Source organism: Phaseolus vulgaris, chromosome 4 (assembly GCF_000499845.2).
Source record: "Phaseolus vulgaris cultivar G19833 chromosome 4, P. vulgaris v2.0, whole genome shotgun sequence".
Taxonomy (NCBI): Eukaryota; Viridiplantae; Streptophyta; class Magnoliopsida; order Fabales; family Fabaceae; genus Phaseolus; species Phaseolus vulgaris.
In genome coordinates, this window is record NC_023756.2 from 4,161,226 (window position 1) to 4,177,541 (window position 16,316).

The 16,316-nt window shown below is 34.1% G+C and overlaps 2 protein-coding genes across 2 annotated transcripts; both read right to left on the reverse strand.

The window, feature by feature from the left end:
* Positions 1–4,903: 4,903 nt before the first annotated feature.
* On the reverse strand, positions 4,904–6,790 carry LOC137836971 (UDP-glycosyltransferase 83A1-like). The gene is made up of 2 exons (XM_068645779.1): positions 6,079–6,790; positions 4,904–5,949 (listed from the first exon to the last, which is right to left on the reverse strand). Exons 1-2 carry the CDS (start codon positions 6,566–6,568, stop codon positions 5,063–5,065), a joined length of 1,377 nt encoding a protein of 458 aa, XP_068501880.1. The 5' UTR covers positions 6,569–6,790; the 3' UTR covers positions 4,904–5,062.
* A 163-nt stretch (positions 6,791–6,953) lies between these two features.
* LOC137836618 (uncharacterized) lies at positions 6,954–13,570 on the reverse strand. Its single transcript, XM_068645281.1, has 3 exons — positions 13,367–13,570; positions 12,527–12,661; positions 6,954–7,034 (listed from the first exon to the last, which is right to left on the reverse strand). The coding sequence occupies exons 1-3, from the start codon at positions 13,568–13,570 to the stop codon at positions 6,954–6,956; spliced, it is 420 nt and encodes a 139-aa protein (XP_068501382.1).
* Between the last annotated feature and the right edge of the window lie 2,746 nt (positions 13,571–16,316).

Below are 16,316 nucleotides of genomic sequence, written 5' to 3' on the forward strand. Positions count from 1 at the left end.
TGAGGAAGGAAGAGAGGAAAGAAAATGGCTTTTAGCAAAGCAGAGAAGAAATAATCACGGACATGAAGCTTTATTTCAACATAAGATGCGCCATGGATGGTTGAATCAGGGGGACTTGAATACAAGATATTTTCATTCGGTAATCAAATAGAGGAGAGCAAGGAACAACATTAGTGGGCCGAGAGAAAATGGCCAATGGGTTGACGAGCAAGGTGAGGTCAAGAAAAAGGTTAGAGATTTCTTCCAACAAAGGTTTGGTGGTGATGCTTGTAAATGTGTCAGGATTGATAATGCAAGGTTCAACAGGATTTCAGAAGAAGACAATGATATGTTGGTAGGAAGAATAATCGAAGAGGAAATAAAACATGTTGTTTGGTGTTGTGAAAGTGATAAAAGCCCGAGACCGGATGGATTTAACTTTGGCTGCATTAAGTTTTGTTGGGATGTTTTTAAGGTCGATATCATTAGGGCAATTCGTGATTTTAAGGAAGGAGGAAGATGGCCAAGGGGGACGAATGCTTCGTTTATCTCCTCCTAAATAACCCGCAAAAATTTGAACGATTTTAGACCAATTTCTTTGATTGGCTATCTATACAAAATTGTGACTAAAATTTTGTCTTTGAGGCTGAAAAATGTTTTGCACAAAGTTATTGACAGTAGGCAATTTGTTTTCTTGGAGGGTAGGGGGTTAATGGATAGTGTTTTAGTGGCAAATGAAGTTTTGGAAGAAGTGAAGAGGAGAAAGACCAGTTGCTTTTTTTTTTCAAAGTTGACTATGAAAAGGCATATGACTCGATCATTTGGGACTTTATCTATTACATGATGGACAAGTTAGGTTTCTGCGGAAAATTGATTGAATGGGTAAGGGCATGTCTCGAATCATCCTCCGTGTCCGTGTTAGTAAATGAGAATTCAGACCGAGGAAAGAATTAAGACAAGCAGAATTGAGAAAAAGATTGGCTGGAGTAGTTAGGAAGGCGGTCGAGAAAGAGATTCTAGAAAACCTGGAGATTGGAGACAAGTTTGTTAAGGTAAACATGCTTCGGTATGCGAATGATACCCTTTTTTCTGCAAAGCTAAAGTGCAAAGTGTGTTCGTTATCAAAGCCATCCTTAATTTATTTGAATTAGCTTCTGGTTTAAAGATTAATTTTGAGAAGAGCAGAATATGTGGGGTGGGAGGTGATTTACATATGGGGCAACTTTGTGTATCTATTTTGAACTGCGCTGTGATGAAGACTACGTTTAAGTATTTGGGCATGCTAGTAGGGGGATGTCACAAAAGAAGTAAGTTATAGGAAGACTTTGTCTGATAAAATTGGTTCTATCTTCTCTACCCATGTTCTATATGTCACACACACACAATATTTCAAAATATTGCCCTCTTCATAGGAATTTTAATATTTACACATATCAAACTAAAATACTTAAGAAAACTAAACATTTCCTTTGCTCATTGTGAAGCTCTCTCATTTGTAGCATCATCTGCTTCCGTATAAATACATGATCATCCTAGATAAGAAAAACAAATTATAAAATAAACAACATGGTAAACTAGCTATTTTTAAAATTTCAAATATAAATTTAACTTAAATTAACAAGCATAAATGCATCAATTCTCATATATTTCACAAAGAAATCAAGTGTGTATAAAATTCATAATTCATCTTTCTCATGTCAAACTTCTCCTAACCCACAACACATAGACACTTGACTCTACTTTCAGAAGACAAATGTATTGAAATTAGCACTCAGAAACAAACAATCCTTCAAGAAAATTGAACTAGTGTCCACGTCACCCGCACATCCAGATCTTCTAACCTAGGTTCTATTGAAAATTTAAAACTAGCTTCCCTTACCTGACTTTAGTAGGTGTGCTCACAAAGAGCTCCAACTCCTACTACAATAAATGATAACTTAACCTGCATCACAGAGTCTTAATCAAAGGTCTAAATATAACACTAGGAATTTGAATTAAGAGTGGTTAATCTTGAAGTTAGAAACATCACATGAAACAACCTATACTAAGACAAACCTAACTAGTTAAGAACTGACTCAAAGGAAAAATGAGCAAAAAAAGAAGAAGAACTTACTCTGTCTAAGATTCTAATCGTACCGTCTTGTGGCCTTTGCTGCTAGGAGTCCAATAATGGACTCTGATCGTTAATATGATGAATGAGGATGTCGAAATTTTAGAGATAAGGTAGAGAAAAGGAAAATAGAAGTTTCAGAGAGATGGTAATTCTTTTAAAATGAAATATGAGTAACTGAATTTCTTTTCATATACTATTTTCACTTTAATAATAAAATATTCAAGTTTCATTTAAAATATATCACTTCTACTCTAAAATTAGTTTTTAGATCCTTACCTTCATCAATACATTTATTTATTTATTATAAAAGTTTTTAGTGGCATAAGAGTGTATGAATACATTATACCGTTAACTTCATCTTCAACTTACATCATGTGAAAATTTCATTTAAATAATGTTTAAAGCTCACTAGTGGAAACTCTAATGTTAGTTACAATTACTGTATATAGGAACCTATAATAATAGTTTTTTAAACTAAAAATTATTGTTGAACTGGACAAGAGTGAGAATTTACTAAAAAAACCTTCAAATTATAATTTTTATTCAATAATAATTTTTTTATAAATAAAAATTAAATTTTGTTAAGAATTCAGTTGGATCCCATATTTTTTTTTAGTTTTCTTTTTCAACTATTTTTTTTGTGTGGATTCTTCTTATCATTTGTAGAGTAGCTAGTTACATGAGCAACAACTTTTTTTGAAAGGGATGGGAGGGAGGGAGTCTCTTTTCTCATATTCCAGTCTCTTTTTCTGCTGGTGTATGTGCTAATCAAATTCCTCTGATTTGGGAAGTCTTTATAGTTTAAGTTTTTTAGTGTTAAGTGCTCCCTTAACCCTGTTTTGTATTGTTGTTTGTTTAAACTATGGAGGTATTATGTATAAGGATTGGGACACTCTTTAAGTGTCTCATTTTTATTTTATTAATTTAATGCTGATAAAAAAAAAAAACAACTATTTTTGAACTATTTCATATGCTTAGAGAATCATCATTCATTTGATCTTGAATTTCTGGTTCCTTGTACTTTTCAGACTTAATTAATATGGACCACGTACCCCATGAACTAAATGCACCTAAGTCTTTTGTCTCTTGCACCTCCATTGTCAGAACCACGTGGCCCATCACAAGTTTTCACAGTGTCCTTTTAGAATTTTTCAATCTTTTCTCAGTTTGCTTTCTTTATTTGTATATGTATTATTTGTGTACATATTGAAAACTTTATTGTATCTAGATTACAGTAAATATATATGGTTCTCGAACATGTGTTTGCTTACAAAACGATTGCTCTGTTCTTTCCTTTGGTCGTTCGCGGTCATATTCAGTTTCTTGCTTCGTCTTTCTCTTTTCGGTCGTTTGGTTTCAAAGGTTGGGATAGTACTTGCAGAAGGCATTCCGACGATCAAGTTAGTCAGAGTATCGACACTCAGTTGTCAGAGTACTGCAGATAATTGACGTACCTGATTTTTGGAATATGTGTTATTTATATTATCTTAATGAACCTTTATTGGTGGGCCGGATTAAGATGTTGGCTAATGTTTAGGATTTAGTAAACAACTCTTAATTATGGATTAATCCTGCTGACTTGGTCAACCCATAGTTCGTCATCAAGGTCGGTCGATCAGGTTCTTCACATGACCTTCTTATCATGACCGAGTGATCGAGTTCATGACCGACTCACTTAGTGGTTCGATCGTGTGCCAGTACATACATTTTTTTACTTTAAAGTGATTCATAATTTTTACTAATATTATATAATTTTTCACATTAAAAATGCGTATTTTTTTTATGATTTTTGAGTTTGTGTTATTTCTTTTATCAGTTTATTAATATAAAAGTGTCGGTTCAAATAATTCGAAACTTAAGTATTTATACACTTTATTCAAATTGATCAATTCAATGGGATGTAAACTAATTGGGTACTGGAAGGATAAGAAAGTAAATTGAACTATTATGAAAGACTATTTATATTAATTTTACCTCTAAAAGTTTATATTATGTTCATTAAAATAACTAATAAGTAGAGATAAAATAAATAACTTTAACTAAGGGTTGAAACTCGAATTTTTATTTCAGAGTTGTTAACTTAACATTTAAAATCTTTCAAAAGCATGAACAATCTTTTAGATTGGCGCCTGTAAATAAGAGAAAAAAAATCATTATTTTTGTTTCCTATGTTTATAGGATCTGAAAAAAAAAACTAATAAGTCAACACATAAGTATAAAATGAATATCAAATTAAATTTTTCATCAGTTATCATTAAATCTTTATAACTGTGTGTTAGTTTGAATTGGGTCAGTTTAAACATAAAACCAACTCAACACAATCATAAATAAAACTTCAACTCAACCTATTGAATTAAATTAAAGTTTGTTAAGCTGGCGTTTTTTTTAATTAGGTTGTATTATTATTTTTTAATTAGGTTAATATTTAAAAGTTATAATTTTTAACGAAAAAAAATTCAAATTTTTGATCCAATCTTAATCCAACCATCTCAAAAATGATTTGGATTAATTGGTTTAACATGCAAAATTTAAAAACAAACTTAACCAACCTTATATTTTTAAATGGGTTGAATAATAGGTTTTTCTAGATATACCCAATAGAAAACCATTTAAAAATTATAATGGATTTTTACCGCTTGAAAAGAGATTCTATTAACTTGGATTCCATCTTTTCTTTCATCAAACATATAGTGATAATGGATTTTTTTTATTGTTTATATTTCCTTTTGTTAACAAACTTGCTACATTTTTTTTTCTTAAGCAAAATAATTTAGTAGTAAAAGAAACCTAAACTTGAGCATAAGATGTAAGTAAAACTGTAAAAAATTTAAATGACTCCATTAATCATTGAGGATCATAAACATAAACTATCATGGTATACAAAACAACAACTAATCCAAACCTAGAATTAACATAAGCACAGACTGTGATGTGAAATCTTATTCTTTTATCTCCTTCTTCACAAACCTCTTATTCCTTTATCGCCTTCACAAAGCTCTTAAAGTTCTCATAAGATGTTCCTCCTTTTGCTATGTTCTTCATCACTTTCTCCTTCAACACCACACACCTACATTTTATGTTCTCATCATTAAAGATCTGTTCCACTTTGGTTTTCAACTCTCCGCGTGACACAACTCCATTTTCATCTTTGTCAATTCCCAACCCAACCTTTAACTCATCACAAATATGTGTTTTGTTGTAAGGTTGGTCTCCCAAGTATGGCCAACACAACAAAGGTACCCCATTGGACAAACCTTCCATGGTAGAATTCCAACCACAATGAGTGAGAAAACATGCTATGGCAGGGTGACTTAAAACCTTTTGTTGAGGAGCCCAATTCACTATCTTACCCTTATGCCCTTGGAATTCATGAGGGTATGCCATTTTATTGTCTTCTCTTATAACCCAAAGAAAAGGTCTATTGGTGAGGTCTAGTCCAAGGGCAAGTTCATTGAATTGGTTTTGGTCAAAAAGAGTGATACTACCAAAGGCAACATACAACACAGAACCATCAGCTTGTTCATCTAGCCAACTCATGCAAGAGAGATCTTCTTCCCAGAATTGCCCCAATGATCTTAGAGTTACATTAGTTTTGTAATGATGATCACTTCTCAACAGCGGACCAATTGGAAGGAGACTCGGAACAAGGGTTAATACGTGAGGTTCAAGTTCATGTGCAGTATCACAAAGCCACCATTGAGTCAAATTTAAAGCTGGAAAACAGTGATGCACCAAGTAATTAAGGTAATGAGAACCATCCATAAGTTCAGCCATGTGAAACCAAAACAAGGTTCTTGTGTCCATCTCTGGCATACTTGGTGATAATTGAATTGTCCCTTTTGAAGTTAATATGGATCCTGCAATGAAACATGACATAATTGAGAAGTAAAATATGTTTTTAGATGGGCATGGTATTTATTAAAACAGGACCAAACAAAAGCATAAGTTGCCAGACTTTAGAAACAAAAGTATGATAGTGTTCTTACCATCTGAATCTATGATCCCATCATCAACGAGCTTTGGAACACTGCTTACCAAATGAAACAAAGTTGCTGCGGCAGGCCAAAATAGAGCTCCTTTGATTCCCAATTCACAGGCAACATTCAATATCCATCCAACATGTACATCTGCAACAATAAACCTGATTCTGTTGTCACCTTTCAAATGAATATTATTATTATCCTCTATGAGCTTTTTAAGTGCTTCTGGCACGGTGATTAGCATAGAATCACATAGCTTGCCCAAGTTGTTTCTGTCATCATTAGGTCCTAAGCCATCTGGGATTGAGACCAACTTCAGTGGCGATTCTTCATTGTATTGATCCACCATTGAGCTCACCACTCTCTTGTGGTTGAAGTCTGTGTTCACAAATATGACTCTGCATCCATTCTCCACAAGCTTTTGTGATAGGGTTAACATGGGATTCACATGCCCTTGACATGGAAATGGGAAAACTAGCACAGTTGGAATGCTCATGCTGTGTTCTTGTGTTTGCACTTCACGGGTATGGCTTTGTTTATATACTCTGAAAATATGACTACCAATTGTTATAGGCTCATTGGATCAAGGATAATTGGTAAATATTTGGAACCACAAATTTAAGTTTTGTTTTTATCTGAATGTGAGTTGTGTATGATTTAGTTATCTATAATGTTAATAGAAATGTTGAGAATTATGGTTATTGTTTACTGTGTAGCCAAATCAATTTTTTCTTCTTCTTTAATATAATATGATTATACAAAATTGAGTTTGGTAGTTGAATTGGATTGTGAAAGTGCTGGTACCAAAGAATAAGAAAACTTTCCACCTATTGATGGATCCAATTGATTGATAAGGGAACCAGATGCTCGTCCTTGGCCAACTATGCCAGAATTTGCCCTTTCAAAAGCAATGGTGTTGTAACGACCACATCCCATTCAAATTCCAGGGAATTTTTGTTATTCTGCATGCAGTACAGAATCCAATTCTACAGTACGTTCACGATAATGGAAGTAAGTTATTTCTACTCCAATTTTCATAACGATCATGATGAAAGGGACATGTGGAAGATTTTTCAGCGAAGTGGAGGATTAAAAGACGTTGTGATTTAAAAAGATTAATCGTAAAAGGGCAGAGGTTTGGTTTTGTTAGATTTCAGGATGTTGTAGACGTTGCTAATCTAGAAAAAAGGCTTAATATTATCTGGATTGGGACATGGAAGAATAAATAAACCAAAATATAAGATACTCGGCTCAATTACATATCTAACACCATTTACACTTTTATTTCTTCATCTATCATTCTTTTGTTTTTATTTCCCTATCTAGCACCATTTCAAAAATAAATTAAAAAAATAATAAATTATTATTTTTTGATAATTTTAATTTTGAATGCATTAAAAAATAATTTTTTTAATGTTTCAAATAACTAGAAATATAATTAATGAATAAATAAATGAGTTTTTACAAAATAAAAATAAAAAAATAATAAATTAAAAATGTTTAGTTTAAAATTATTATTTTTTAAAATGAAGAAAATAAAAAATTAAAACCAACAACAACATAAAAGTTGAATCTATAAACATAAATTAGTATTTATTTTTATTATTATTGATGATGTAATATGTTAATTTCAAGTAAAAAATACAGGATATAATTATAAAAAAGTCAAAGTCAATTAATATTAATTAATAGTGGACACACAAATAATATTGTAGTGTCTACCCTAAATGTAAAATCATAAAAAAAACTAATGCAAATGCTACACTTAATGCTTAAAAATAAGAAGAAAAAATGCAAAAATAAATAAGTATAGAAAATAAAAACATCAACAATAAAACAAAAACAAAAAACAGAAATAAATAAAGAATGACAAAAAAATAATAATAAATAAAAACATAAAAGATATAAAAGATATAAAATAAAGGCAAAACAAAATAAGATAAAGATAAAAGATATAAAAAAAATAATCCAAACAAGATAAAAATAAGAGATATAAGACAATACTAAATAAGTATATGTTGATCATGAAAAGAAAAAATAAATGAAAGATGATAATTCATTTAATATTTTCTTCAATGTTACATTAAATAGTTTGTGCGAAATGAAACATAATTAATGACGAGAAGTGTACAACCAGTAATGTTGGGACATGTGTTTTTTGTGTGTGCTGGTGTTTAACAATATGAACATTTTTTTGTTCGATCATGTTGTTCTCTTATGTCCATATGAGTCCTTATTTGACTTGACTTAGGCCTTCCCTTTGAGGTTCTTTTCATGTCGGGACTTGGACATAGTTCTATCAGCAATGTTGCTGTTTTTATTTTCTATATTTATTTATTCATTTTTTTCTTTTCATTTTTAAGCATTAAGTGTAGCAATTGCATTAGTTTTTTTTTTAGGATTTTGCATTTAGGGTACACTTCAATATTATTTGTGTGTCCACTATTAATTAATACTAATTGACTTTGGTTTTTTTATAATTATGTCATGAATTTTTTACTTGAAATTAACTTGATTACATCATCAATAATAATAAAAATAAATACTAATTTATGTTTATAGATTCAACTTTTATGTTGTTGTAGAGTTTAATTTTTTATTTATTTTCTTCATTCTTAAAAAAAATAATTTTAAACTAAACATTTTTAATTTATTACTTTTTTTATTTTTTATTTTGTAAAAACTCATTTCTTTATTTATTAATTATATTTCTAACTATTTTAAACATTAAAAATATTTATTTTTTAATGCATTCAAAATTAAAATTATCATTTTTTTTAATTTATTTTTGAAATGGTGCTAGATAGGGAAATAAAAAATAAAAGAGTGCTAGATAGGGAAATAAAAACTAAAGGGTGCTAGATAGGGAAATAAAAACAAAAAGGTGTTAGATGGGGAAATAAAAGTGTAAATGGTGTTAGATATGGAATTGAACTGACTTCAGGAGGCTATGAAGGAGTGGAATGGAAACCATAAACCAAGGAAACAACAAAAGGAGTGGAGGCAGAGGGACCAACGTCAAACGTACACTCAGGTGGTGGTGAAGGAAAATAAAAGGAGAGTACAAGGGGTTAAGGCACAAGGACTGGTTCATGTCCGAGTTCAGGAGGAAAAATGCAAAATGGCTGAGAAGTTGCTTCGAAGGAAGAGTGACGGAGGTGGAGAAGGTGCAGACCATGAAGGAGTGTTTCATTATGGAAGTTTTCAAGTGTATTAGAGTGATGTATCTAGGGGGGACTACGTTCTGCTGTCTGAGGATTTGCAAGGGGTGGTACAAAAAGCGTTGGAAGACAAAAAGAAGTGGTTTGCAAAGGTTTTTGAATCTGTAGTCCCATGGGATGACATCTTTGTAGTGGAGGACAAGATTGTATGGATTAGATGCGGAGGAATTCCTTTAAAGTTTTGGAGTAAACATTGTTTTGAACAAGTAGCACCCCTCGTAGGGTCATTGATAGAAGTCGATGTTGCAACGTTAGAACTGTTGGGTTTAATAGTGCCAAAGTTCAAGAGGGGGGGTGAATTGACCTTTTAAAACTTTCTCGCAGCCTTAAACCAAATCATGATCCAAATGACAGCTTGTTGAGAAGGGTGTGCTGATTGGTTTACACTTGTCCATTTCAAATTTCTTCAGCAGATCCTTGCAATACTTAGCTTGACTTAGGAAAATGCCATCCTTGAGTTGTTTGACCTGCAAGCCTAGAAAATAGTTCAACTCACCCATCATTGACATTTCAAACTCACTCTTCATGACTTTCACGAAAGCTTCACACAATTCTCCATTGTTTGATCCAAAAATGATGTCATCCACATATACTTGGACTAGAATTGAGTCATCTCCTTTCTTCTTAATGAACAAGGTCTTATCTGATGTGCCTCTGTCATAGCCTTGTGAGGTGAGAAAATCACTTAGCCTCTCATACCATTGCCTAGGAGCTTGCTTGAGTCCATAGAGAGCCTTTTGGAGTTTAAACACATATTCTGGATGTTGATGGTCTTCAAAACCTGGTGGTTGTGAGACAAATACCTCTTCATTTATATAGCCATTCAGAAAGGCACTCTTCACGTCCATTTGAAATAGCTTGAACCCTTTGATGCAGGAAAAGGCAAGCAGCAGTCTAACAGCTTCTAACCGAGCCACTGGTGCATATGTCTCATCATAGTCTATTCCTTCTTCTTGATTGTACCCTTTAGCTACAAGCCTAGCCTTGTTTCTGGTGATCACTCCATGCTCATCCATCTTGTTTCTAAATACCCATTTTGTTCCAATTACATTCATCTTTTGTATTCTAGGAACAAGAGTCCAGACCTAATTAAGAGCAAACTGATTCAGTTCCTCTTGCATAGCTAAAATCCAGTTGCTGTCCTTAAGAGCTTCTTTCAAATTCTTGGGTTCAACTTGAGATACAAAGGCCATTGCTTCACAGAAATTGTTCAAAGATTTTCTAGTTGACACTCCTTTCTCAATGTTTCCAATGACATTATCAAGGGTTAAGTCTCTTGGGGTTTTCCACTCTTTTGGCAAACCTGCAGCTGCAGTAGATTCTTGTATAGCATGTGTATCAGCAGTATCAAAATGAATCGATTCATTTTGATTTAAAACAGATTTAAATTCATTACTGTCAAGTTCATCAGCAGCAGTTTTAGATATACTATGATCAGTTTCATAAAAAACAACATGCATTGATTCTTCTACTATGAGCAACCTTTTATTGAAGACTCTATATGCATGACCATTCAAAGCATAACCAATGTGCACACCTTCATCAGATTTTGCATCAAACTTACCAAGATTTTCTTTGCCATTATTCAATACAAAGCATTTACACCCAAATACTCTAAGGTGGCTTACACTAGGTTTTCTGCCCTTATACAATTCATATGGGGTTTTCTTAAGAATTGGTCTTATTAAGGTCCTATTTAAGACATAACCTGCAGTATAAACAGCATCAGCCCAAAAATACTTAGGAAGCTTAGATTCATTTAACATAGTTCTAGCAAGTTCCTCTAGTGATCTATTTTTCCTTTCAACTACACCATTTTGTTGAGGTGTCCTAGGGGCTGAAAAGGTATGAGCTATCCCATGCTTCTCACAGAACCTCTCAAACTTAGCATTTTGAAACTCACCCCCATGATCACTTCGAATTGATTTAATGCAGCAACCATTTTCATTTTGCAGAATTTTTGCTAATTTCTTAAAGGCAGGATAAGCATCATGTTTATGTGCAAGAAATAAAGTCCATGTAAATCTAGAGTAATCATCCACAACAACTAAAGCATACAAATTTCCTGCCAAGCTAGCAACTCTAGATGGACCAAATAAGTCCATATGTAACACATCCAATGGATTTTTGGTAGAGACAATATCCTTTAACTTGAAAGAGGATTTGATTTGTTTACCTTTCACACAAGCATCACAAAGCCTGTTGTCCTGAAATTTAATGTTAGGTAAACCAGAAACTAAATCTTTAGATTTCAATTTATTCAAGTGATTTGTGTGTATGTGAGCTAACCTCCTGTGCCACAATCAAGACTCATCACTTCTGGACAGCAAACACTCATTTGAAGAGTTAGTTTCCATGATATTCAACAGATAAATGTTATTTACTCTCTTACCAGTAAACAGTACCTTACTAGATGAATTACTTGAGATTGTGCAGCCATTTGACTCAAAATTCACTTTGTATCCTTTGTCACAAAGCTGACTTATGCTGAGAAGACTATGCTTAAGTCCTTCTACATACAGCACATTCTCAATGGTTGTTGAGTTCCCTGTTCCAACAGTTCCTCTGCCCAAAATCCTCCCTCGGTTATTATCACCATAGGTTACATGTCCTTCTGCTTTGAGCTTTAGGCTGGTGAACTTTGTAAGATCTCCAGTCATATGCTTGGAACAGCCACTGTCCAAGTACCACTGGTTTTTCTTGCTTCCAATCTGCAAAACAGAATAAAAAAAATATACAAATGGTACCCTTTTCAGTATAGGGTCCAGCACAGATTAACACCTTCTCTTTGGTAGCCATTTTGCTAAGTTCTTAGGCACAAGATGTTTTCTAGCAATGCAAGACCTAGATGTATGACCAGATTTCATGCAGTAAAAACAGGTTACATGAGATGCCTTTTTGCCACTGTTAAAAGTTGAAAAAACTGATTTTGCTGGAACAAAAAAACTTGAAAGCTTTTTGACATTGGTTGTATTTCCAGGGGTATAACCAAGTCCATTCTTATTGAAAACAGCATTCTGTGATCCAAGGAGAGACTCAAGGTTTTCTCTTCCCTTGGTGAAATTGGAAAGAGTTTTCAGCAAATATTCCACTTGTTTTTCCAATCTTTTGCAGTTTTCACAGTTTTTAATAGAAGCATGCAAGCAAGTCAGTTCAAGGCTTACCAAATCTGTTTTGGCCTTATGCAATTCTTCCTCAAGTGTTTTTACTTTAGGTGCAAGCACATTATTTACCTTTTGCAGCTTATTACATATTACAGCAAGCCTATTGGCTTCATCATGTGTTTCCTTGAAGGCAGCAAACAAATCATCATAGTTATCAGAATCAGCAGAAAAATTACTTACTGATTCAGAGCTTGACTCCTCATCCTTCATCATAAAACACAGATTGTTCTCCTCATCTTCTGTTGAAGAGCTGCTGGTTGAGGATACTTCATTTTCCTCCCATGAGATGTAGGCTCTTCTTCCTTTGTTCCTTTCAAATTTCTTGCTGGCAGATTTGTCCTTAGTTTGATTGTCTGGACAATCTGTTTTGATATGCCCTGTTTTGCCACATCCAAAGCAAGTATATTTAGAGGAATTTAAATCATTGGGTTTAGGATACCTTCTTTTCTGCTGGTTCCTATTTTTGCTTTTCTTCCTCAGAAATTTGCTGAATCTTTTTGTAAGAAGGTTGATTGTATCATCATCTTCAGCATCTTCCTTTTCTTCCTTGATCTCATCCAATTCAGTTGCTTTCAGTGCAAGACCTTTGGGTTTTCTCTCTGTTGTTTCCTGCTCTTTAAGTCTTTTAAGCTCTAGCTCATGCTCCATCAGCTTTCCAAACAGTGCAGCAGTTCCCAATTTTGACAGATCACGGCTTTCAGAGATAGCTGTCACCTTTGGTTGCCAGCTTCTGTCGAGGCACTTCAATATCTTTATGTTGAGCTCCTCTCTATCAAATTCTTTTCCCAAGCCAGTGAGGTGATTCACAATGTGGGTGAATCTTTTTTGCACATCAGCAATGTTCTCTTCGGGTTGCATTCTGAACAACTCATATTCTTGGATGAGTGCATGTTTCCTTGACCTTTTTACATTCTCAGTCCCCTCATGAGTCACTTCTAAGACTTCCCACATCTCCTTAGCTGACTTACATTGAGATATTCTGAAGAACTCGTCCATTGTCAATGCAGAGGTTATGATATTCTTGGCCACAAGATCATGTTGAGCCTTCCTCCTTTCAGTCTCATTCCACTCTGATCTTGGCTTTTCAACTTGTTCATCCTTGACAATCTGCATTGGCACATAAGGTCCATTGACCACAGCTTCCCAAATTAATGCATCAATGGATTCCATAAAAATTCTCATTCTAACTGTCCAAAATGCATAATTCATTCCATTAAACATAGGTGGTCTATTTACAGCAGAACCCTCAGCAAAAAGCACATTAAACTCAGACATTTTTACAAACAAACTTGATTAAACTACAAGTCCTAGCTCTTGATACCAATTGTTGGGTTTAATAGTGCCAAAGTTCAAGAGGGGGGGTGAATTGACCTTTTAAAACTTTCTCGCAGAAACAGTGTTTAACCCAGTTTTACAGAAAATAAATCGATTTATGTGAGAATGAACAGATTTATTTCAGCACTGTTTTTCTGTTTAAAACGCTTTTAATACAACAATGTTAATCACAAGATTATGCAGTGAGAATTTCCAGATGCACACGCACAGATATCAGATTTGAAAAACAGTGAAACACAAAACAACAAACTTTAATTTCAGGCAAATGATTAAGGTTCAATTGATAGTGTGCTGATTAATTGAGTGATCTTTGCAAAGAACCTGTTCCAGTGGCTTTTAACAGATTATGAGTGTTCTTCTTGATATCAAGCAATTTTCCAGAAATTAAGAACAATGAATCACAGAACAGCAAGCTTCAACTTTAAGCAATTGTTTAAGGTTCAATTAATAGCATAGACAGTTTCTTGAGCAGCCTTATCACAGTCAATCTGTTCCAATGGTTTTTAGCAAATTATATATGTTCTTATCAGATTCAAATACCTTTTTCAGAAATCAAGAACAGCATGCACAGTGCCCAGAAAGAACAGATTTATTTTCAATTGAACAGATTTATTTCTTTGCTGTTTTATCAATTATGCAGAAACGAAATTGCAGAGAGTGAGAGAGAATGAACACAAGCAGTTATATTGGTTCACTCAACCTGAGCTACATCCAGTCTTCACCAACAACAGGTGGAAATCACTAAAACACAGTACAATCAAGTACACTTCCCACTGTTCTTGAAACCTACAAGAACTTAGGTACTCTTGCTGAAACAACCTATTTCAGCACACATACACACCCACTCTCCAAGAACACCTATCAAGAAGAGGGTTCAACCAAACTATTACAAGTAATAAGAAGTGAAACGACTACACCTGGTTGAGGTAACAAAGATCAGCCTTAAACCAGTAGGCAAGATTGCTAGAACAGTAGCTGCACCTCACACCAAGCTTTTGGAACCAAACCAAGAACAAGCACTTTGTGATTTTTGAAATCTTTGAAGAACAAATGCTAATCCTTTGAAAACACTTAACTCTCTGCTGTCAAAACTTGTTTTTCAAATGTATGAACTGTTTGAATCGTTATTAAACTCAGAAACAAGTTTGCATTTTATAGAAAGCCAACTTATAACAGAATTTTGAAAAACAGTTAAAGCTGTTATAAAATGAACAGATTGAAAATAAAATGAACAGATTTATTTTCAAAAAGCAGTTAGAGAATCTGTTAAGTGAGGAGACTTAGTCAACCATTCTGGTGCAGAGATAAAACTGAAAACGTTTAAGCTTGTCATGGCACCAGAGAGAAAAAGAATCTATTCATTTACAGATGAACAGATTTATTTTTCAAAACGAAAACAGAGAAAGTTTAACTATTTAAAACTCAGTCGTTTTGAAAAGAAGAAGACTTAGTCAAAATACCTGATGCACAAAATCTAATTTTTACAAGACTTTAGCCAAGGCATCAGTGAAGAAAATGAATCTGTTTATTTAGAAAAGAACAGATTTATTTTTATGCAGTAAACGTGTTTTTGTGTAAAACCTGTGAAAAACAGTTTAAGAAAACTTATGCTTGTTCTTAACACATGGCCAGTGGTTATGAGGTGAGTTACTCAGCAAAAAGCTACTCTTAGACAACCTCTAAGCACTAACTAAGACATACTTAAAGCAAAGCAAAAATACATGAAAGGTACATAAAAGTCTTCATCAAACACTACATATATGTCTTCATCAAACACAATCTTGAAGGGGCAGCAACCATCTTCAACAAGAACAAGATGTCATCAAGTACGTAAGGGTGCGTGTGAGGGTTCCAGTGGCCAGAGAAGCATGCACGGTGAAGAATGTGAGACTTAACGAAACATTGTGTAAGCTAGTTATAGAGGAGGAGACTTCCATCACGAGTGTCTGTGTATGCGGTCCTCATTATAAGTGGAGGGAGATGCATGGAAGGGAGTCAAATGCTGAGTTGGAGGAGAAGTTTAGAGAGGAGTTCTTTGAGTCAGAAGGCTTCGACTACAATGATCAAAATGATGCGAGGGGGAATGCCAACAAAGAGAAATCAGTGAAATTTCAGGCAAAGGGAGTTTCAGGTGCCGGGGGAGGCACATGTATAGGTAGCTCAAGTAGAGGTAGGGAATCGAGGCATGGAGGAGGTTACACTAATTTGGAGGGGCACGTTGGCGGCATGAGAAAAGAAGGTATATGCAGGACATCCTTTGAGGTTGTGTCAATGCAACAAGAGGTTAATAAACCAATATGGGATGCTACGGCTACGCGTGCTAAGGAGGTTAACCTAATGGTTATTGGGTCTCGAAAGGCCCGACGGAGTGAAGGGAGTATGTTTAGTGTTTTCATGGGTTTGGGCCCAAGGAAGGTGGAAGTTGAACAATTAGGGGGTATTGCAAGCACACAACCCACGAAATGGCAGCTAGAACAACGTTTACGCTGGTGAGGGGAGGAACGGTGCGTTGCGAGTGAGTAAT

Bases quoted from the DNA above. Each gene is read 5' to 3' on its own strand.
- LOC137836618 (XM_068645281.1), bottom strand. From the start codon at position 13,570: ATGCAGATTGTCAAGGATGAACAAGTTGAAAAGCCAAGATCAGAGTGG. The intron at 12,662-13,366 runs GTAAAAAGGTCA...TTTATGATGAAG, and splicing joins CTCATGAGGGGACTGAGAAT to GATGAGGAGTCAAGCTCTGA. The intron at 7,035-12,526 runs GTAAATAATGTG...TACTGCATGCAG, and splicing joins TATGTAATAAGCTGCAAAAG to AATAACAAAAATTCCCTGGA.
- LOC137836971 (XM_068645779.1), bottom strand. From the start codon at position 6,568: ATGAGCATTCCAACTGTGCTAGTTTTCCCATTTCCATGTCAAGGGCAT. The intron at 5,950-6,078 runs GTAAGAACACTA...GTTTCATTGCAG, and splicing joins TGGGATCATAGATTCAGATG to GATCCATATTAACTTCAAAA.